Source organism: Dendrobates tinctorius, unplaced genomic scaffold (genome assembly GCF_039654945.1).
Source record: "Dendrobates tinctorius isolate UK_male_01 unplaced genomic scaffold, ASM3965494v1 ptg000154l, whole genome shotgun sequence".
Taxonomy (NCBI): domain Eukaryota; kingdom Metazoa; phylum Chordata; class Amphibia; order Anura; family Dendrobatidae; genus Dendrobates; species Dendrobates tinctorius.
Window position 1 is genome coordinate 1574697 of NW_027361821.1, and position 22804 is coordinate 1597500.

Sequence of the window (22804 nt, forward strand, 5' to 3'; positions counted from 1 at the left end):
CCATGTCTTCCCTCAAACTGCCTGCACGTGTATCCTCCCACAAATGCATTACAGCCTGCCTCTGTTCGCACAGCCTCTCAAAAATGTGCAGGGTGGAGTTCCACCTTGTTGCAACTTCTATGATTAGGTGGTGCTTTGGGAGTTGCAGCGATCGCTGCAGCTTCTGCATACGACTGGATTGTACGGGCGAGCGACGGATGTGTGAGCACAGTCTTCGCACCTTATTGAGCAGGGCTGTTAACTCCGGATAATTATGTAGGAAGCACTGCACCACCAGGTTCAAGGTGTGAGCCAGGCAAGGTATGTGTCTCAGTTTTGCAAGGGCTATGGCTGCCACAAAATTCCGGCCGTTATCACTAACTACCTTGCCTGGCTCAAGATGTAGACTGCCCAGCCATGACTCAGTTTGTCTATGCAAGTAGTCAGCTAGTACCTCCGCGGTGTGTCTTTTGTCACCCAAAGACATCATCTTTAAAACAGCCTGCTGCCGCTTACCACTAGCTGTTCGATAGTGGGACACCTCGTGTGCAACACTGGCAGCTGCGGATGGAGTGCTCGTGCGACAGCACTCTGTGGACGAGATTTTGCTTCCGGAGGAGGAGGGTCGAATGCGAACAGCCAACTGTTTCCTATACCATGGGCTAGGCAGCACTGTCCCACCGCCGCTGTCCCCTGTGGAGCCAGCATCCACCACATTAACCCAGTGCGCAGTGATGGACACGTAACGGCCCTGGCCATGCCTACTGGCCCATGCATCTGTTGTGAGGTGCACCTTTCCACTCACAGATTGTTTGAGTGCATGGACAATGCGGTCTTTCACATGCAGGTGGAGGGCAGGGATTGCTTTTCGAGAAAAGAAGTGCCAACTGGATAGGTCATAGCGTGGGACAGCGTAGGCCATGAGGTCTCGGAACGCTTCGCTTTCAACCAAGCTTAAGGGCATGATCTCTGATGACATCAGTCTGAGAGGATGAGCACTTTCTTGTCCTACTCAGAGTGTCTGGTAGGGTGAGCTGGACTTGAAAGCTGCATAAGGGGGAACTAGCGGTGGATATTAAGGACTGAGAGGGGGTTGGTGATGGTGATGGTGGTGTTGGTGATGGCCTTGATTCAGTTTTTTTTCCAAAAACATTGTGATTCCCTGACTGCTTTGGCCTTGCGACGACACCTCAACATGTGCTTATCGGTGGCCTTTCAGTGGGTGAAGCAATGTAGCGTTGCTGGCTACCTTCAGTTGGAGCAGGTGCACATATACTACCTGAGGTTTTTTAGTCCGTCCACGCTTGCAAGTGCATGGTGGTTAAATCTCTAAGCATGCAACTGGTGTTTACATTTCGGAGTTTTTTACCTCGGCTAAAGGTCCTTCTGCACTTCTTACAGATAACCTTTGCCTCATGAATAGGATTTTGGTCAAAAAAGTGCCACACCACACTCTTCCTACTATGGTATACATTTTCAGGGCTTGCACGGTGTGCAAATTTGACCGTCTGGCCAAGCTGTCCTACAACTCTTTTTGATTTTTTTAACAAGTTTTGGTACAGCTATGGGCATGCCAGATAACCGCTGCTGCGATGTCGATGCCTGCTGCGGATCCTTCTCCTCTTCTGAGCTATTGCCAGTGGCACCCTCTTCCCCCAATGGATGCCAATCCGGGTCAACAACTGGGTCATCCATCACCTCCTCTTCAATGTCATCTGCACCTTCCTCTGTGTCACCGTGTAAGGTGGTATAGTTTGCGGGAAGAGGCACCTGAGTTTCATCAGGGTCTGATTCTGGCTCACTATACTGCAAGGCAAATGTATTGCTCTGGGTCAATGTACCAGCAGAATCATCTAGCAGTGGCTGTGCATCAGTGCACTCCATGTCAGATTCATCTTGGACTGGGGAATTCAGGATTTGACTTGATAACCCAGGCATGGTATGTGAAAAGAGCTCCATGGAGTAATCTGAAGTGTGGCCTGCCGCATCCTTCACTTTTGGTGTGGGTGAAGGACAGAAGGAAATGTGTTGTTCCTTACCTGAAGCCTGCACTGACAACTCAGTGCTTGCAGTTTTTGAAACTTCAGAAGAGGAGGCAATAGAGCTGGAGGCTGTTTCGGCAATGTAAGCCAAAACCTGTTCCTGATGCTCTGGCTTTAAAAGCGGTTTACCTACTCCCAGAACATTAAAGGCCTTCTTGTGCCAGACGATGATGCCGGCTCAACACCTCCTGCCTTAGCTGCTATTGTGCTTTTGACATAACCAGCAGATGCTCCACCACCACCAGCTGCACCCCCCCGCCCACGCGTACACGGCCTCTTCCATCAGACTTCCTCATGTTTGGAAAAATGTACCAAAAATACCAGCAGAGATATGGTACTGTATGAGAAGCGGACAGCTCTATACGGTGTATGGATGGAAAATTTGAAATATCCATCAATTTTTTAACGGAGTCACACACAGACGCTGTCTCTGTAGCGATTTGACCGTAATCAAACAGCAGATATGGGATACTGTTTGACAAGTGGACAGCTCTATACGGTGTATGGATGGAAAATTTGAATTATCCGTCTATTTTTTAACGGAGTCACACACAGACGCTGTCTCTGTATCGATTTGACCATAATCAAATTGTAGATATGGGATACTGTTTGACAAGCGGACAGTTCTATACGGTGTATGGATGGAAAAATGAAAATCTCTGTCTATCTTTGTACAGAGTCACACATAGATAGCATGTATTTGTCCGTGATACCAGCCGGTACACAGTAGTGTGTGAGGAGCGTACACCTCTATACGGTGTGTGAAAAAATGAACGCTCGCTAACAGTGCAGAAAAAAGGAATAAAAGTATTTTTGCTTTGAAAAAAGCAGTGTGCACACAGCAATGCAGCTATCAGGTAGCCTTATAAGGCAGCCTAATAACCACCAGCGCTGCTGCACACAAAAGTGTGAAAAAATGAACACTCTTCAACTGTGCAGACAAAAGGAATAAAAGTATTTTTGCTTTGAAAAAAGCAGTCTGCACAGCAGTGTGCAAACAGCAATGCAGATATCAGGTAGCCTTATAAGGCAACCTAATAACCACCAGAGCTGCTGCACACAAATATATCCTCCCCTGTCACTGCACACTAACTGTTGTGCTGTACAGTGAAAATTGCTATCAGCAGAAGCAGATTTTTTTTTTGTTTCCTGCCTAAACACTCTCCCTAGTGAGAACGAGCAGCAGCAACCTCTCCCTACGCTAAGGCCTCTTTCACACTTCAGTTTTTTGCATCAGTTCAAATCCGCCAAAAAGTCAGACAAGCGGATCCGTTCTCAACTGATGTGAACAGATGGCACAGGAGAGAGAGAGAGATAGAGAGACATTTTTTTTTTGGTCAATTTCGGGTTAAAACAGTGTCTGGAGGATCCGCCAGAGAAAAAAACGTTGCAAGCTCCGTTTTGAAATCTTTGAGGATGGTGACGGACAGCAACTTTTGGCGGATCCGCAAAAAAAACGGATGCAACGGTCGGCAATCCGTCACAATCCGCCAATAATGAAAGTCAATGGGGAAAAAAAACGGATCCTCAAAAGAAAATTGCGGATCCGTTTTTTGCAAAACCTGGCGGATTGTGACTGATTGTAAAAAACTGAAGTGTGAAAGAGGCCTAACAAGTTTTAAAAGTGCCATCCTTCCTAGCAAGTGAGTTCTGATAAAACAGATGCAAATAGATAACAAAACAAATTCCTTTTTAAATTAGTATGCAAATGAATGGGATTTGTCTTGTTATGGCCATTATTATTTTAATTGCAATTGTGTGGAATAGCATGTAATTACTTTTCCAAGGACAAATGAAAAGTAGAAAGTTAGGAAATTCTAGCATTAATGTAATCTTTACACAAGTCCAATTGCATTTAACATGTTTTCCATGTATATACACATGGAGTAGCAAGGTTACGTGTTCACACGTCTGTCCTTCAATGTATAGAAAACTTCAATCATCTAGACAAATAAATGGGAATAGGAGACGCACAAGGGTCACTAGCTAATAGCAGAATAGCTGAGTTTTCTAATGATATTACGGAGAATGATCCATCTCTCCTCCATCGGCTAATACCTCATAATGAGGCACATTGATTAAATGCAAATGCTTTGACCTGTCCGGTCCCTAAATGCTTGTATCTTCTGGCAGAATATGCAACCTGTCTAATCAGAAAGAAAAATGAGACATAAAAAGCCCTCATTAAGAGCTTACGGCCATTTTCTCATTTTAGCCCTTTTTCACTTATTGCCTAAACCTACTTCAAACACCTTGATGATGTCACATTGTAAGTGACTACCAAACAGGGGAAAGGAAACCGATACGACACAAAAATTTGCCATGTATAAAGTAAATACAAATACTAAAAATATATATTTATTACATAGTTGAAAATACAAGAATATAAGAATATAACCAACATACTAGACACATACAGTAGATAAATGGTGGATGATCAAAAGTGAAAAACCTCCCAAAAATAAGGGCGCAACACAAAGTAATGTCGAATCACTACAGAAACTAATCAATGCACAAATGATATATGGATATGTATGTGCATCATATGACTGATAGGTAAAAACTAATTCAAGTATGTAGGTAATAGACATACATATCACATAATTAATGGGTAAAAAAAGAGATTAATTCAAACATAAAAGTAATATCATATTACAGATTAGAGTGCCAGCAAAGATAACTCCTCAAAGCGCAAAAAACAAAAAAGAGCAGGTTTGATTTTTTTTTACAAAATGTCTCAACTCGTGTACGCTAGAAGAATTCGGCACAAAAAATGTCAATGCATACCACAAGACTAAAAAGAAAAGTCACTTAAAAAACCGCATGTGATGAATCTGAGCCTTTATCTTGTCTAGTGTTCAAGAAGTGACTTCAGCGGAACCATAATAGAAGGTAATAAAAGGTACAGCTAGACTATTCAACTAATCTAAATATATTCTACATAAGTTTCCACTAGACGTTAGAGGAGGCGTTATCTTTCTGTGGCATGTGGCACACTAACAAGAACATACAGTAACTGTAAAGTAATATCAAATTGATTGAAATGTGAACTTAAAATACTGAACTGAATTTTTGTAGGTCATGTATATTATACTTAAGCCACAAGAAGAAGATGGTGATTTATGTAACATGGGGTCCATAACAATTGACAGAATATACATGACAATGTTAGCATTGGTCACCGGAATGTTTTAGCAAAGCCATCAATTTTTTGTCCATTTTTGGCAGTTCAGATTTGTATAGAGCAGTTGTGTACAATTAATTTTCTCAAGGGGCGAAATGAGGGACCATGCCTGTAGAGGAAAGCCAAACCAATAGGCCAAACTTAAGTCTCCTAATTGTTTTTTTATTAATTTTTATCACTTTGAGCAGAATGACTTATGTTGACTTGCTGCTACTGCTAGTACATGTTACGATAGGTCTGATTGTACCATGTATTCTTACCAGTAGAAGAAAATCAAAACTATAAACTTCACTGCTTTTTATAACGTTTATAAAATCATACTGCTCCTGTTATTCAGTCCATGTACCTTGATCAACAGCTCCCAATAAAATATGATGCCCCTATAGTCCCCCCACAAAGTGATTTCCACACAACGCTCTCTTAAACAGTATGATGTATTTACACAGCCCCTCCAACAGTATGATGCCCACCAAAAAACTTCCACACAGTAATAATGTCCCTACACAGTATGATGCCCCCACACAGTAGGATGTCCCTACACATCCTCCATGCAGTATGACATCTCAACAAAACACCTACACAGCCCTCTTAAACACTATGATGTACCTAGAACAGCTACCAACACAATATGATGACCCCATAGGCCTCCACAAAGAATGATTTCCCCACACAGTCCTCTTAAGCAATGTGATGTACTTCTACAGCCCCTAAAACAGTATGATATCTTCAGAGAGTCCTGCACACAGTAATGATGTCCCCAAACAGCCCCCCATGCTGTATGATGTACTTACACAGACCCTCACGTAATATGATGTCCCTATATTAACCATATAGCCCCCTGCGCAGTATGATGTCATCTCAAAGCCCCCAAAAAGTACTGACAATTTTAAAAAAAAGTATTTATCTAATTATGCTCCATTGCAGTTCTGGTCTGTGCTGTGTACTGGACGCCACACAGCAGTCGCCATGTACAGGGCCGTTTTTAGGGGGGGACGGGGCATGCGATCGCCCGGGGCGCCACCCAGCCAGGGGGCGCCTGCCTAGTGCCTAGCTGTCTGTGTGGGGTGGGATTCAGCAGGTTCTCCCCGGTTCGGTGGAACCGGCTGTTAAAAATACAGCCGGTTCCCCGAACCGGGGAGATTCAGAGCCGCGATCCGGTACTGTGCGGCCGTGCGCTCTGTTCTGTGACGCGGCCGTCAGCATACAGCCGCCCGCGTCACAGTGTATCATGCAGGGAGCTGTGCACTGCCGTCACCTTGACAGCTGCGCAGCTCCCTCACTACTTCCGGGTCAGGTGTCGGGCCTGCGCGATGACGTCATCACACAGACGCCGACATGTACCCGGACGCTGGCTGCAGAGGCGCTGCTGGGGAGCGGCTGTGAGGTAAGTATGGGAAACATTTTTTTTTAATGAATTCAGTGGGTGAGGGGGCTGTACATGGAGGGGGGTGAATATGCTGCACATGATGGAGGGGGGGTGAATGGGGCTGAGCCTGTACATGATGGAGGGGGGTGAATATGGCTGCACATGATGGAGGGGGGTGCGGGGGCTGAGCCTTTACATGATGGAGGGGGGTAAATATGGCTGCACATGATGGAGGGGGGTGCGGGGGCTGAGCCTGTACATGATGGAGGGGGAGAATATGGCTGCACATGATGGAGGGGGGGTGCGGGGGCTGAGCCTGTACATGATGGAGGGGGGTGAATATGGCTGCACATGATGGAGGGGGGTGCAGGGGCTGAGCCTGTACATGATGGAGGGGGGTGAATATGGCTGCACATGATGGAGGGGGGGTGCGGGGGCTGAGCCTGTACATGATTGAGGGGGGTGAATATGCTGCACATGATGGAGGGGGGTGCGGGGGGCTGAGCCTGTACATGATGAAGGGGGGTGAATATGGCTGCACATGATGGAGGGGGGGTGAATGGGGCTGAGCCTGTACATGATGGAGGGGGGTGAATATGGCTGCATATGATGGAGAGGGGTACAGGGGGCTGAGCCTGTACATGATGGAGGGGGGTGCGGGGGCTGTACATGATGGAGTGCGGCTGCACTTGATGATGGGGGTAAGGGGGATTGCACGTGATGAAGGGGGACTGCACATGATGAAATGGGGGGTAAGGGGGACTGCACAGGATGAATTGGGGGTAAGGGAGACTGCACAGGATGGATTGGGGGGTAAGGGGGACTGCACATGAATTGGGTAAAGGGGACTGCACATGATGTGGGGGTAAGAGTGACTGCACATCATGAAGTGGGGGTAAGGGAGACTGCACATGATGAAATGGAAGGGGGCTAGGGGGCTGCAAATGATGAAGGGGCACGGCAGATGAAGTGAGGGGTGATAGGAGACTGCAACGGATGAAGGTGACTTCAAATTAAAGTGGGGGACTGCAAATGATGATGTGGGGGAGAAGATGGGGAACTGCAAATGATGAATTCAGTGTGAGTGATGGGGCACAGCAATTTATTTGAAGGTTGCGGGTGAGGAGAGTGAATGATAAATTGAAGGTGGGGGGGAGAGGAGAGCAAATGATCTATCTGGAGAACAAATAAAGAATTTTGAGTGTGGGGAGTAAGTGATGTATTGAATGTGGGGTAGAGCAGTTGATAATGAATAGAGGGTGGGAGAGAAAGACATGACAATGAATTGAGGCAGGAGGGGCATGTAAATATAATGAATCGGTGTTAGGGTTAGAGCGGGAGGTACATAGTGGGGGGCGTTGAGGTTGAAGTGCCTGGTAATGAATTGGGGGAAAGAGTACAGGTGCTAATTTATATATTAAATGGGGAAAGTGACATTTATAGTCAGTGGGTGCACAGTGGTGGATGATAATTTATATTTGGAATGGTGGGTTGCATGATAGCCAATTATGTATTAATGGTGGGTGCACGTCTGTATTCAGATGTGTAGTGTAGAAGGGAAAAAGTGGGGAATGTGCTCTGGAAGCCGTGCTCTAGGTAACTGTGTTATTTCATGCAGAGACGAGTCTTGGCTGGAAGAAGTGATGGCGGTCTGTGATGGATGAAAAAGAAAAGCAAAGATGAAGGACTTCAGCTAGAGACATCACTGGTGAGTCAGTGTGTTACCTGCACACTGACAGTAAATATAGAGTTCCTGTATACAATTGCACTTAGTATTGTGCTTTTAATTAATGATCAGTATTGTAGTACTCAGTCACTATCTGATGGTAATATGTGGTCTGGTCATGGTGTGGCGCTATTTGTTTCTTGTATGTGGTATTAATCGGTGACTATGTGGTCGGGCCATGGTACGGCGCTATTTGTTCCGTGTATGTGGTATTATTCGGTGACTATGTGGTGGTAATATGTGGTCTGGTCATGGTGTGACGATATTTGTCCGGGTATTCAGCATGTTAATGTTCGGGGGGGGGGGGCGCTTTTTCAATGTTCGCCCTGTTGGCAAAATTCCCTAGAAACTGCCCTGGCCATGTAGTAACATTATCGCACCTGATGCACACTCACAGGCACATGCTCAGACACAGGTAATATGACTACTATGTGGTTTACTTAACATGGGTTTCGTCATAAAGAGCTTCAATGGAATATCCAATATATCCATTGGGTTTCAACCAAGCAAACAATAAATCTATCATATTCGTGTAAAACAGTGGGGTGCCTTTCCATGAAAGTTGATGGAAGATTTGCAAATAGTGTGCTTACTCACTAGACTGGTGACTTATCTCCTACTGACTACCATGGAGACTGAACACATATACACTGAAGGAATATAATGGGAATAAAAGACTAATTTGCCAGTGTTGAAATCTGGAATAGAGATGTTAGACCTCATAGACCAGATCAGTAAATATGCCATTAGGTCCCTCTTGGGTAAAGCTATTTAAATCATGCAGATAAAACAGCAAGTGACTGCCACCTCTCTCTAGAAAGTTTGTCAAAATCAGATATTTAGGAAGAACTTCAAACAAGAAAATATTTTGCTACTGAAATTTCTGACTGTCCCGTTGATGGGAGTAGAACTTGCAAAAATGAATTTCTTTGCTCCTAAACATCATTCAAATTAATGGAACTGATATTCAATCATATAAATTTTTGTTAACAAAATCTGACACTTTAATTCCACCTCTAAAGAAAAAGATTCCGAAATATGCATTAATAGGGCCAACAAGGCACTCTCTATGTGTGTGGTCGTAAACCTGCACAGTGGTCCTGACGTAAACCATATCATGTGAACATGAGTTGAAGCAGGTAAAACACATGTGCATAAAAATGAATTGTCATACCAGAGAATGCAGACCACACTGGTAAAACAGGACTGTGCCCAAAAGGCTCTTACATAATAGTGGTCTATTCATTGCAGATAAAAATCTAAAAAAGGGGGAATTATAATTTTCTTGACGTTCCCTGACATATTCACAGATGATGAAGGCCAGACCTGTGTGGCTTATGTAACAGGACGCTAAACTAGGCTGAAACCCTCGGGCATTTAGTCAAGTGAAGTGTAATGTTCATTGTACACGCTGGGCCGGCGCATTTTACTGCTCAGCTGCTGTCATTTAGGCAGTGTCAAGAAAGCAGACTCAAAGCCATTTCCAGCAGCAGCAAAACCTGCATGGATCTTTAGCCATTTAATACCAGGGTCAACACTCTTCTACAAAATGTCATGGTCACGTGAGACTGGACACACCGCCTCCAGCAGAGCGAATTTAAATAATAGAACGTGCAGCCGGATACACCGCCTCCAGCAGGCGAATTTCAGTAGTACATGTATGTCTGGATACACCGCCTCCAGCAGGGCGAATTTCAGAATAAAGGGGAAAACCAGGAAAACAATTACAATGGTGGCCCTGCGATAGGGAACGGGGACGTGGAGACCTCCTGCACTCCCCTGAGTCAGTGTTTCTACACTCCTAATGATCCCTAGGCTGGTTCCCCACCGGGCGCTGATCAGGATACCTGAAATCCCTAGCTCACCCTGAACCAATCTCTTACTAGTGAAGTGGACGGTGCAGAAACTAATCCCACCACTGCACTAAAACACACATTGAGTCCGACACCTGAGTGCATCTTTTCCTCCAACCGGATCCAACACCTGAGTGCAGCTTTCCAGCAACAGAGTCCCGCATCTGAGTGCAGCTTTCCAGCAACAGAGTCCAGCATCCGAGTGCAGCTTTCCAGCAACAGAATCCAGCATCTGAGTGCAGCTTTCCAGCAACAGAGTCCAGCATCTGTGTGCAGCTCTCTTCCAGCAACAGAGTCCAGCATCTGAGTGCAGCTTTCACCATAGCTGCCACTCCACCAAGCTTTGCAAGAACTCCTCGCTGACACCATAGCTGCAACTCCACCATGCTTTACAAGAACTCCTCGCTGACACCATAGCTGCCACTCCTCCAAGCTTTGCCAGAACTCCTCGCTGACACCATAGCTGCCACTTCAGGATTCTGACTGAGCTGCAAGGAACTCTTTCTAGCTCCTCCCTTCACCAAGGATGGTTGGAAAACACCAATATCACCAACCGTGAGTGAAACCACCTGCTACACCTTTATAGGCAGGACCCAAGGAATCACACCTGCTTCATTATCATGTGCAATAACACTAACCACAACCGGGGGCAAACTAGAACAAATGACACCACCGTGTAATAACCCCAATGGCCACCGGGGGCAAAACCAACTCCAAGCAACCAGCTCAAAGAAAAAAAAAGGTTACTTATTCAAAACCTGTCATAATCTAGCATGGATCATGACACAAATTTTCTGCTTTTCAATTTCAGATTTCATTACTGAAACGGCTGGTGAAAAATGTGATAATAAAATCCCTCAATTAACTAGTAGCCCAAAAATATCAATACATTGAAATACTCTATAGCATTCTAGGACTCAGGACTAGGGATGAGTGAGTACTGAAGTATTTGGACTCGCTAATACTCGGGTATTCGGTACGAATAGCGAATCCAATGATAGTCAATGGAAAATGCGAGTAATTGTCTGCAGGACCATACAAAGCGGTCTGGGGGCTAAGGAAAAGGCTAAAAAATGTGTAAATGTTAAAAAATGTATGTTGTAAACAAATGTATATAACATGGGGGCACCTGGTCAGGGGCTGCACAATTGTTTTTACACCACTGCTTCACTAGAATGTACAAACAATATTTGAAGTCCTGTGGTATTTTGCCGGATGAGTGGGACTCATACACCACTTACGCAGTGCCAGTGAAAACTCAGAAGTGCCGTAAAAGCGAGTGATGATGGAGGAAATCTTCAGACAGCTAAGTGTGTAAGTGGTGTAAGGAGAGCAATCTGCCCTAGGGGCTGTGTTATGGTTAACGCAGGAAGAAGCCACCCATCATCATCATCACAAGGGATTCACAATTATAAAGCTTGGACTACTGTCCTTGTTGTGCTACTGCCCAATGTGTAGGCATAGCAATAGTGTCTCCAAAAATTAGCCCTAGGGGCTGTATCATGGTTGGTGAAGGAAGCAAGGCAGGTCTGAAGGGCCAAACAATTATGATAAACCCAGGACTACTAGCATAGAGGTGGCCATGCCCAGTGTCCAGGCATAGCCACAGTGTCTCCAAAAATTAGCCCAAGGGGCTGTACCATAGTTGATGAGGGAAGCAAGATGGGTCTGAAGGGCCAAACATTTATGATGAAGCTAGGACTACTAGCATAGAGGTGACAGTGCCCAGTGTCTAGGCATAGCCATAGTGTCTCCAAAAAATTAGCCCAAGGGGCATGATACCATGGATGATGAAGGAAGAAGGGTCACACTCTCATCACAAGTGCCTCCGATGGGAAATATTTATTAACGTAACATTGTTTTTAGCTTATTGACCATGAGGTACATGTGTCAGAAGCAGGTTTTGAAAACATGTGTAAGAAGAAGAAAAGGGGCTTGTATGGGAAGGGATCGATGTAATCACCAATTTAAAAAAAAACGTGTTGGGTGACTTTAGGTTGGGATACTGTCATCTGGAGGGCTTAAATACTGTTGCGAATTCCAGTCCTTGTTAAATTTTATCAGAGTCAACCTGTCTGCATACTCTGTTGTCAACCGTGTGCGTGTATCTGTGATGATTGCCCCAGCGGCACTGAAAACACGCTCTGACATCACACTAGCAGCAGGGCAGGCCAGCACCTCCAAGGCATAGAAGGAGAGGTCGGGCCAACTATGCAGCTTGGATACCCAGTAATTAACGGTACAGAAGCGTCAGGAAGGATGCAGGTATGGTCACTTAGATAGTCATTGACCATCTTGTTCAACTTCTCCCTCCTTGACATTGCTACTGTTCCAGCTAGTCCTTGGTGATGAGCCGGTTTATTGAAGATAGCCCAGTTTGTGGACATTTTACCACCACCTCTTTTGGATCTGCTTGGTGTATCTCTCCCCATTAATGCATGCTGTTGCACAGAGCTGGTATCTCTGCTAGCAGTGGTGTCTGAGGGTGCTGTTGCCATCAAATGATCGACAACGGCCTTCTTGAAGGATTCCATTGTGAAACCCCATGGTGACTGCAACAGTAGCAAAGGAAATTTGTCCTTGTACTGTGGGTCTAGAAAGGTGGCCAACCAGTATAGGTTGCTATTGAAAATGTGGATTACGCGAGGGTCTTGGCACAGACAGTCAGCTATGAAGTGTGCCATGTGTGCCAAGCTGCAAAGAGGCAAATGTTCTGTGATCCCTGAAGGAGGAACAATATCCATCCTCTCCTCACACTGACTCACCTCCCCCACCTCCTCCTCTTCAGTCCACCCATGCTGGACAGACTTGAAGCGGAGGTTGGGATTCCCTTCTGTAGCATGAGGTGTCCCCTCGGTACCACTGAAAAAGTATTCCTCTCCCTCCTCATTTTCATCATCATCTTCATCCCCCAATGTTACCTGATGATATTGGCTGGGCTGGGTAGGATCACCCATTGTGAAATCTTGCTCCATACCCAGCTGCTGGGCACGCAAAGATTCCATTTTTTGATTCTGAAGCAATTTTTTCAGCAGACATAGCATAGGGATGGTTATGCTGATAATAGCCTGATCACTGCTCACAAACTTGGTGCAGTACTCAAAGTTATCAAGCACCTCACAAATATCAGCGATCCACACCCACTCGACAGTTATGTGTCTTGGCTGAGTCTCAGTGTGACGGGCATGTTTAAGCTGGTATTCAGAAAGTGCCCTCTGCTGCTCACTTACCCTTGCCAACATATTGTTACGACGGCGGAACACGCTTAAAAAAATATAAATAAACGTGTTCGCCGCCCGGGGTCCACCATGCGGCAGGTGAAATAACCGCTGCTAAAATGGCAGATCACAGGGACGATAATGTGCACAAGGTTTAACTGCACCTGGTGCACAAAAATAGCTCTGTTGAGGTCACAGAGCTGCACATGAAAAGTAATGCAGAAGCAGGCTGTTTCACAGACAGAGCTGAAAGCAAAACAAAAATACAAAGAACGCTGAGTCTGTATCAGCTTCACAGACCATCAGCGGCATACGTGCGGTAGCCAGGGATCGGAGTAGTTCAAGACAACACTACAACCGGATAGACTGACCGTGGCAGACCGTGTGCATGGCGTCGCAACTGCGGACGCCAAAAACGACTGCAAGCGCGAATTTAGCAGGCGCAATGCAGAACGCTTGCTGCTGTAATGAATGATGCTTGAGAGCGCTGGCGCTAGCGCAATACTGGCTGTCCCAATCACTCACACAAACGTAATATCCGAGGGAAGGGGTTTCATAATAAGTCATACACCAGACCAAGCATCCATCACCAAGCACACAGCAGCAAGTATAGAAAATACTAGCGCATGGCATAGCGGCCATGCGCACTTTTTATAGCATACGGGACCTGCCGGAAATCTCCAGAGCCCCGAGCATAACCAATCAAATCAGGACCTGAGCACCTGACTCCTGAACTCCAGTGAGAGCTCGTCCCGTGAGCATGCTCAGAAGCAAGGAAAAAGGACTTAGCCTCTGGAGACAAATGTGAGAATCTGGATTGCTGCATAAGCATAGACTGACCCAGATTCCTAACACATATGATATGTTGAGTTCCACCGAGTTGGCATGTCGCAAATGAGTCTGTGGTTTCGCAAATTAAATTGCTTTTGAAGCGCTGCAAGACCGGCAACAGCAGTTGAGGAGTGGCGCAAATGGACGCAAATATGGCACACCTTCTCAAGTAGGTACGGCAAGTCAGGGTATGTGTTTATAAATTTCTGCACCACTAGGTTCAGCACGTGAGCCATTCATGGCACGTGTACCAGCTTCCCGAGCTTTAAAGCCGCCACCAGGTTACGCCCATTGTCGCAGACAACCAGACCAGGTTGCAGTGGCAGTGGGGAGAGTCTATTGTTTTATTCCTTGCCACAGCTCTGATGTAGTGTGTGGTGTCTCACCTAAGCAGATCAGCTTCAGCAGAGCGTTTTGCCGCTTTGCCGATGCGCTGCTGCACAGCTCCCAACTTGGGAGTGATGTGGAGGATAATTCAGCATAGGATGACGAGGTGGAGGAGGATTATGGGAGACTGGACGTATATGATGAGGAAACCCTGATTGAGGTTGGGCCCGCTATTCGTGGCGTGGGTAGGATATGTGTTGATGGTCCAGTTTGAGACTTTGTCCCCACCCTCCACCAGGTTGAGCCAGTGTGCCGTGACAGAGATGTATCGTCCCTGGCCACAAGTATTTGTCCACGTGTCTGTTGTAAGATGGACCTTCCCAGTTACGGCGTTGGTGAGAGCCCACTTTAGATTGTTTAAGACGTGCTGGTGTAACGCAGGGACGGCACACCGGGAAAAATAGTGCCGGCTGGGATCCGAGTATCGTGGGGTAGCCACAGTCAAAAGATCACAGAAAGACTGTGTACCCACAAGCCTAAACGGCAACATCTCCACGGCTAGCAACTTGGCAATGTGCGCGTTCAGCATTTGTGCTTGTGGGTGTGTGGCTTGGTATTTACGCGTCCTTTCATACATCTGGGGCACGGACAATTGGACGCTTTCCTGGGACAAACAATTGGAGAGCTTGTTGTGGCCTGTGTCTGTTCAACCGCAGCTTGTGAGCAAGAGGTATGATGATCACCTGCTTCCTGCCCAGCAGATTGGAAAGGACGTATCACAGGCGACATGGCAGTGGTTTGACCCGCAGTCGCAAACACTGATTTGGTACCCTGTTGTTCAGCCCACCGACTAGGGTGCTTGGCTGCCATGTGTTTCCGCATACTGGTGGTACTTTGGTTGCCTTTGCCCTGGCCTCTGCTCAGCTTCCTATGGCAGATGCCACAGATGACATTTGGTTCAGAAGGACTATCGGAAAAAAATTTCCAGACAGCGGCTGAACGCACCCTTGCCTTGACTTGGGGCACAGAGGGATTGCTCTTGGCAACAGTTGACACAGTTCGCACTCTGCTCAAACCAGTAGCCCTTGGTGCCTTTGTTGGTGCTACGTATCCACCTTCATCCTCTGTGCTGCTGTGCTGGCTATGCGTGCCAACGGCCCAGGTCGGATCGGTGGTTTCATCATCGACCACCTCATCATCCATGTCATCCTCCTTCCGTGTTGATATTGGCGACTGGCCAGATGGCAACTGTGTATCATCACTATCAGCCTCCACCTCTTCACCTGGTATATCACATGGATGAAAGTGGCTTTCTTCTGGATGTGAGGTTTCAAATATTTGGCCATCTTCAACAGACGATACCCCCTCACGTTCCTCTTCAATGTCGCATGGTGAGAGGCCAGAGGCAATGCAAGGAAATGGATCAAACAGATCCTTGGAGTGACCAAGGTTGGGGTCAAATGTTTCCTGTGACTCTTGACCGGGTGATGAACTAGGAACAAGTTGAGAATAGGATGACCCAGCGTTATCTGTATGGACAGTTGACTGTTTTGTCATGGACGATTGGGTGCTGCTAGAACATTTCGTTGAGGCCTTATCAGCCATCCAGGACAGTATCTACTCTTGTTCTTCTGGCTTCCAGGCCCGTTTATGTTCCTGACCGGGAAATTTCCCCAGGAACCTAGATGCATCAACCTTCTTCGATCTCCCAGACTCTGTGCCTTGTTGGGCAACAACGACCCCACGTCCACGTCCCTGTCCCTTCACAACAGCCATTTTAGGAATTTGGGATTTTTCTGCCATAGTTGCAGATTTTCAGATGCAGATATTGGGGAACAAGGAGCCGTTAGTGCTTTGTGGAAGGTAGCACTACAGCCTAGTACTGCTTTGTGTTTTGCAAACAGCACCGCAGTAGCAGTAAAAAATTGCCCTGAGGTTTAAGGTGAGATTACGCACCCCAGTAACCACACAAGACAGCAGTGCTGCCACTAAAAAATTGCCCTGAGGTTTAAGGCAAGAATATGCAGCCCAGACACCACACAAGACAGCGGTGCTGGCTGCGTGTCAGTTGTGCAGTACTGTGCGTGCTATTCGCTGTGAACACAGCACCGCAACTGCACAAAAAAACTGCCCTGAGGTTTAAGGCAAGAATACGCAGCTATGCGTTATGGCTCTTTTTTCTTACTTTACACCTACAATAGTTTCCAAGGGAGACTAGAAGCTGAAATCTTCTCGCTTGTGCTACACCGAGCAGGACTTTAGCCCTGCTCTCTGTAGCAGAAATGCTCAATTGCTATGAGCACTGACTGCTGGGTGGTACTCATAGCTATCTGGCTATGACAATCCCAGGGGTCTTCTGCAGACCCTGGGTTGTCATGCTAAACCATCGGTGACCCGCGGTCATGTGACATGGGCGCCGATGGACAGGATTATGTTAAATGTCAGAGAATGACAGCTGCATTTAACAAGTTAACAGCCACGCGTGGATTGCAATTCCACCCACGGCTGTTAGGGGCACATGTCTGCTGTTCAAATCACTTTGAATGCCATAAAATTAAACAAAAAAAACGGAGGATTTACTGTTTTTTCAGGTTACCCAACAACGATTTATTTGTGTTATTCAGTCTATTAAATATGAAATGAAATCCTCTTTCTGCTACATAGATTAAAAAAATAGTTGTGCCTCTTGGAATGTAGAGATAAGAAAATTAAAGCAAAAACAAAAAATGTGATTAGCGAAAAGTGGTTAAAATAGAAAAATAATATAAAATATAAAAAAAGTCAGCTCTATTGCTAATTTAAAGACTGCTGAAACCAGAAAACCAGAAACGGGTCAGTGCACGTTATTACCAGATTTATAATCGTGAATAATGATAGTGAACCCCAGGGCCATTGAATATGATTGTAACTGACACCATCCATTCACTTCTATGTTAGGGCCCCTATTAATCTAGAGTAGGAAACATATCAATAGTGTTGTAGGTTGAAAATGATGCAAATAGCCCTTGAATGTAACAAAAATCCCATTTCCTAATCCAGGAGACAATGAAACAAACAGAGGAGTATGAGATAAAGGAAGTCCAAGGGTATGTTCTCACGGTCAGTAAATGCTGCGGGTTGGATACTGCGTACATCCGCAGTGTCCAACCCGCAGCCGCCAGATGTTACAGCATAGTGGATGGGATTTGAAGATATCCTATCTCCACTATGCATGCTCCGACACCCGTGGCTTCCCTGTGTATACGCACATGCGTCACGTCTTGCCAGACCGCAGCATGTCTATTTATTTAAGTAATATAAGTATCACCAGTGCAATATATCGGACGTGTTCATTCCTCACAGTTCAATGAACACATGCGGAATCACCTGCGTTCAAAAACCAGCAGTGGTTTGGATGGAGCTGACATGTGCTGCGTCCAAAGTTCTGCCGGTTACTGACTGTGGGAACATACCCTAAGGGTTACAGAACATTTGGCTATGTGGGGCCCACATATTCCAAACATTCAGCAAGCTCTAGACATTATGCACTTTGCCTATTTATGTTTTACTATAACTGTAGAAATAAGACAAGGATTTCAGATCCAAAACTATACATTGACCTACTGTGTCTAAACAAAAATGTATAAAACTGAATACCGGGTTCTTAGTTAGTCCCCAAGAGTTTCAAGTGTTCTTGCGCTAATGACCAAAAACCAATTTATAGCCGGAATCCAATAGTATAGTAAAATCATATGATACTTGAATCTGGAAAAACCTGACTAAGGTCCAGAAAGGCCTGAAACGTGTAATGGGATAGCATCTTGTATTTTTGCCTGTTATGTCACAAGTTTTATAAAAGATTCAAATTAACCCCTTAACCCCCAAGGGTGGTTTGCATGTTCATGACCGGGCCAATTTTTACAATTCTGACCACTGTCCCTTTATGAGGTAATAACTCTGAAACGCTTCCATGGATCCCAGTGATTCTGACATTGTTTTCTCGTGACATATTGTACTTCATGACAGTGGTAAAATTTCATTCATATAACTTGCGTTTATTTGTGAAAAAAACGGAAATTTGGCAAAAATTTGGAAAATTTTGCAATTTTCCAACTTTGAATTTTTATGCCCTTAAATCACAGAGATACAGCACACAAAAAACTTAATAAATAACATTTTCCACATGTTTACTTTACATCAGCACAATTTTGGAACCAAATTTTTTTTTTGTTAGGAAGTTATAAGGGTTAAAAGTTGACCAGCGATTTCTCATTTTTGCAACACCATTTTATTTTTACGGACCACATCACATTTGAAGCCACTTTGAGGGGTTTATATATAGAAAGTACCCAAAAGTGACACCATTCTAAAAACTGCACCCCTCAAGGTGCTCAAAACCACATTCAAGAAGTTTATTAACCCTTCAGGTGCGTCACAGGAATTTTTTGAATATTTAAAAAAAAAATGAACATTTAACTTTTTTTCACAAAAAAAATACTTCAGGTTCAATTTTTTTTATTTTTATTGTAAAAGGAGAAATTGGACAGGAAAAGTTATTGTGCAATTTGTCCTGAGTACGTTGATACCTGATATGTGGGGGGAAACCACTGTTTCAGCGCATTACAGAGCTCAGAAGGGAAGGAGCGCCGTTTGACTTTTTCAATGCAAAATTGGCTGGAATTCAGATCGGATGCCATGTCACGTTTGGAGAGCCCCTGATGTACCTAAACAGTGGAAACCCCCCACAAATGACCCCATTTTGGAAACTAGACCCCCCAAGGAATTTATCTAGATATGTGGTGAGAACTTTGAACCCACAAGGGCTTCACAGAAGTTTATAACGTACAGCGGTACAATTAAAAAATCATATTTTTTCCACAAAAATGATCTTTTCACCCCCAATTTTTATTTTCCCAAGGGTAACAGGACCCCAAAAGTTATTGTGCAATTTGTCTTGAGTACGCTGATACCCCATATGTGGTTGTAAATGATTATTTGGGCGCATGGCAGAGCTCGGAAGGGAAGCAGCGCCATTTGACTTATTCAATGCAGAATTGGCTGAAATTGAGATCAGACGCCATGTTGTGTTTGGAGAGGACTTGATGTGCCCAAACAGTGGAAACCCCCCAATTCTAACTCCAACCCTAACCCCTACACACCCCTAGCCCTAGCCCTAACCCTAGCCCAAACCCTAGCCCTAGCCCTAACCCTAATGGGAAAATGGAAATAAATACATTTTTTAAATTTTATTATTTTTCCCTAACTAAGGTGGTGATAACGATGGGTTTGATTTACTATTTATGGCGGTTTTTATATTTGGCAGCTGGCACACGCTAAAAGACGCTTTTTATTGTAAAAATAGTTTTTGCATCACCACATATTGAGAGCTATAATTTTTCCATATTTTGACCCACTGAGTCATGTGAGGTCTTATTTTTTGCGGGACGAGTTGACGCTTTTCTTGGTATCATGTCCGGGCACGTGACTTTTTTTGATCGCTTTTTATTCCAATTTTTGGGAAGCAGAATGAACAAAAACCAGGCTTTCATGAATTTCTTTTGGGTGGTGCGTTTACACCGTTCCGCGTGCGGTAAAATTGATAAAGTGGTTTTATTCTTCGGTTAAGTACGGTTACAGCAATACCTCGTTTATGTCATTTTTTTATGTTTTGGAGTTTTTATGCAATAAAAACAATTTTATATAAAAAATAATTATTTTTGCATCGCTTTATTCTGCGAGCTATAACTTTTTAATTTTTTCTCTGATGATGTTGCATGGCAGCTTGTTTTTTGCGGGACAAGATGATGTTTACAGCGGTACCATGGATATTTATATGCGTCTTTTTGATCACGCGTTATTGCACTTTTTGTTCGGCGGTATGATAATAAAACATTATTTTTAGTTTCGCTTTTTATTTTTAATTTTTAAGGGGTTCGCTAAAGGGGTTAATTAATGGGACAGTTTTATAGGGCAGGTCGTTTTTACACTTTTTTTTTTTTACTTTATTAGGTTGTCCCAGGGGGGACATCACTGTCCTGTGACAGATTGCTGATCTGTCACATCACAGATCACTGTGACCACCCCTGACACATTGTGCCGGGTGTCAGCTGTGATAATCAGCTGACACCAGGCCGCAATCAGCGGCGCTCACCAAGTGGGCGCCGCTGATCGCTGTGACGTACTATCCCGTCCCTGGGAATTAAGTCCCAGGGTACATGGACAGGATAGTACGTCACATGGCAGTAAGGGGTTAAATATCAACTGATTTTACTCTACTCTGGGATATTGGCTAACTATTGGTTTTAGGTCTTCATTGGCATGGCAAACTGACGTGCAATTGTGAACGAGTTTATTACATCTAAGAAACCACAATATCATTCACTTACAGCTCAGTCTCAGCAATCGGGATATTATCCTCATGCACCTGCTTCTGGAAAAAATAAATGTATTTTGTCTAGGAAAGTAATAGTATGACTAAGCTCTGATGGATGGTGCAGAGTATCCACATGGAGACACCAAGCACCAGAACAGCAATCCTAAAGACCTCATACTTTTTTCATGAAGTATAAAGTGATTTAGTCATTTAGTGCATGAATATATCTATACCCTATTAAATAACATAGGTTAGATTACAAACACTGTTGCTATTTGTGAAGTTATGTTGCTTTATGGAAAGTGTTGTGTTGTAGGACAATCGATAAAGGTTGAGAAATAAGAAGAATAATCATCAAAATTCACGTAAAAATTCAGTACATCAAAATCAGGTGTAAATGCAATGATGACTATAAATTAAAATACTAATCTAGCATCGAAACATAGTGCCAGCTGCTTAAGATCTTTCTATTGCCTCTTTCTTCAAAACACATAAGAACCATAATACATTTTATGACCAAGTTTGCAATGAGACTCTACTTTAGATGTTCTGCGCAGCTTGACAATAAATTGCAGGCTAACAAGACCTAACATTTCTCAGCCCATTTTTACACTTACGTGTTCTAGAAAGCATGGTCCTATTTCACTGAGATGTGGCTCCTCGTTATTGTACTGCTTCTCGAGGTCTCTAACAAAACCCATCTGGAACCGGTAGATGTCCTCAATGTTCCCGAAGATGACCTTTAGCTGCTCATCGCTGAACATGTCTCTCCTCTTTCTGCACTGCTTCAAATAACCCTGTGAAACGAACAGAATAACGCAAAGGGGTTAAAAAACCATAAAACCTGACAAAATCCTGGGGGAATGATCAGTTTGTTAGAAACATAAATTATCCATTGTAAAAAAAAAAAATAATCTCCTAAAAGTGATGTTTTTTTCCTCAATTACTAATATATTTGTATTTTCTAAAATATCTTTGCAAATAATAATACATCTGCAAGTTAAGGGAATGTCATTTACCTGTCTTTCTATATTGTTCCAAACATTTCAAACCTAAATTAAAACTCTCCTTTCATTTTATGTCTGCATTCCCCATTCAAGAACATGATTTTTTCATAGTAACTGGGGCGGACATATCATTGGTGCAACCTATGTGGCGGCACAGGGGCTCAAGGGGTAAGAGGGCCAATTTCTACCTACAAAGTACCTGAAATTTTACATTTTTAGGATTTCTTGGGCTCTTGGACAAAGGGCTCATATATTGTTCTTGCATGGGGGCCTTTTTCTGTCTGTGTCCGCCAGTGATAGTAATAGACTGCAAACAAATATTGTGAATCTTTAAAGGGTTAATCAGCTACTTAAATTTTGCATTTCCGTGTGGTCGCCGCACATGTCAATCGCCGTATGCGGACGCATCCGCATAAAATGCATGTCCCTGCGTACCTAATGTTAAAGAGAGGTACGCAAGGAAACACTGGACACATGCGACAGTAGGCGGAGTGTGAGCGGAGCTTCACAGAAGAAAAAAGGAGGAAGTAGCCTGCCATCCGCAGCCCTCCTCAACGCAAGTCTGAAATCAGCCTAAGAGGAGTGCAGGTTTAAGATCTGGAAGTGCTTTGACACACCCTAAAAGCATTTGCTGCTAATTTGCATATAACTTCAGGGAGGATTTCTGCAGAAATAATTATGGATTTACTAAGGGTGACAGTGCCTATACAGCCATACATTTTAGCATAAGGCAAAAGTTCTTCCTAACAGATTCTTCTTAACACTGAATTCGGAGTAGTGCACTACTTTTAATGTAGGAGATGTGTTTAGTGGGATGGCATCTGAGGGGTGACTACTGCTGCAAATAGGTTACTGTAATAATAAACCACTTGGATGGGGGAGGATAGCATATGCGGGAATTAATATTGAACAGTGTTTT

General features: G+C 44.3%; 1 protein-coding gene across 5 annotated transcripts in view; it reads right to left on the reverse strand.

The window, feature by feature from the left end:
• The window catches only part of ARHGEF9 (Cdc42 guanine nucleotide exchange factor 9), a 489098-nt gene that overhangs the window by 74910 nt on the left and 391384 nt on the right, over positions 1 to 22804 (reverse strand). For all 5 annotated transcript variants that reach the window (XM_073547557.1, XM_073547558.1, XM_073547560.1 and 2 more), the window contains one exon: positions 21496 to 21675. In XM_073547557.1, coding sequence (XP_073403658.1) covers positions 21496 to 21675 — 180 coding nt within the window. The remainder of the gene's footprint in view (positions 1 to 21495; positions 21676 to 22804) is intronic.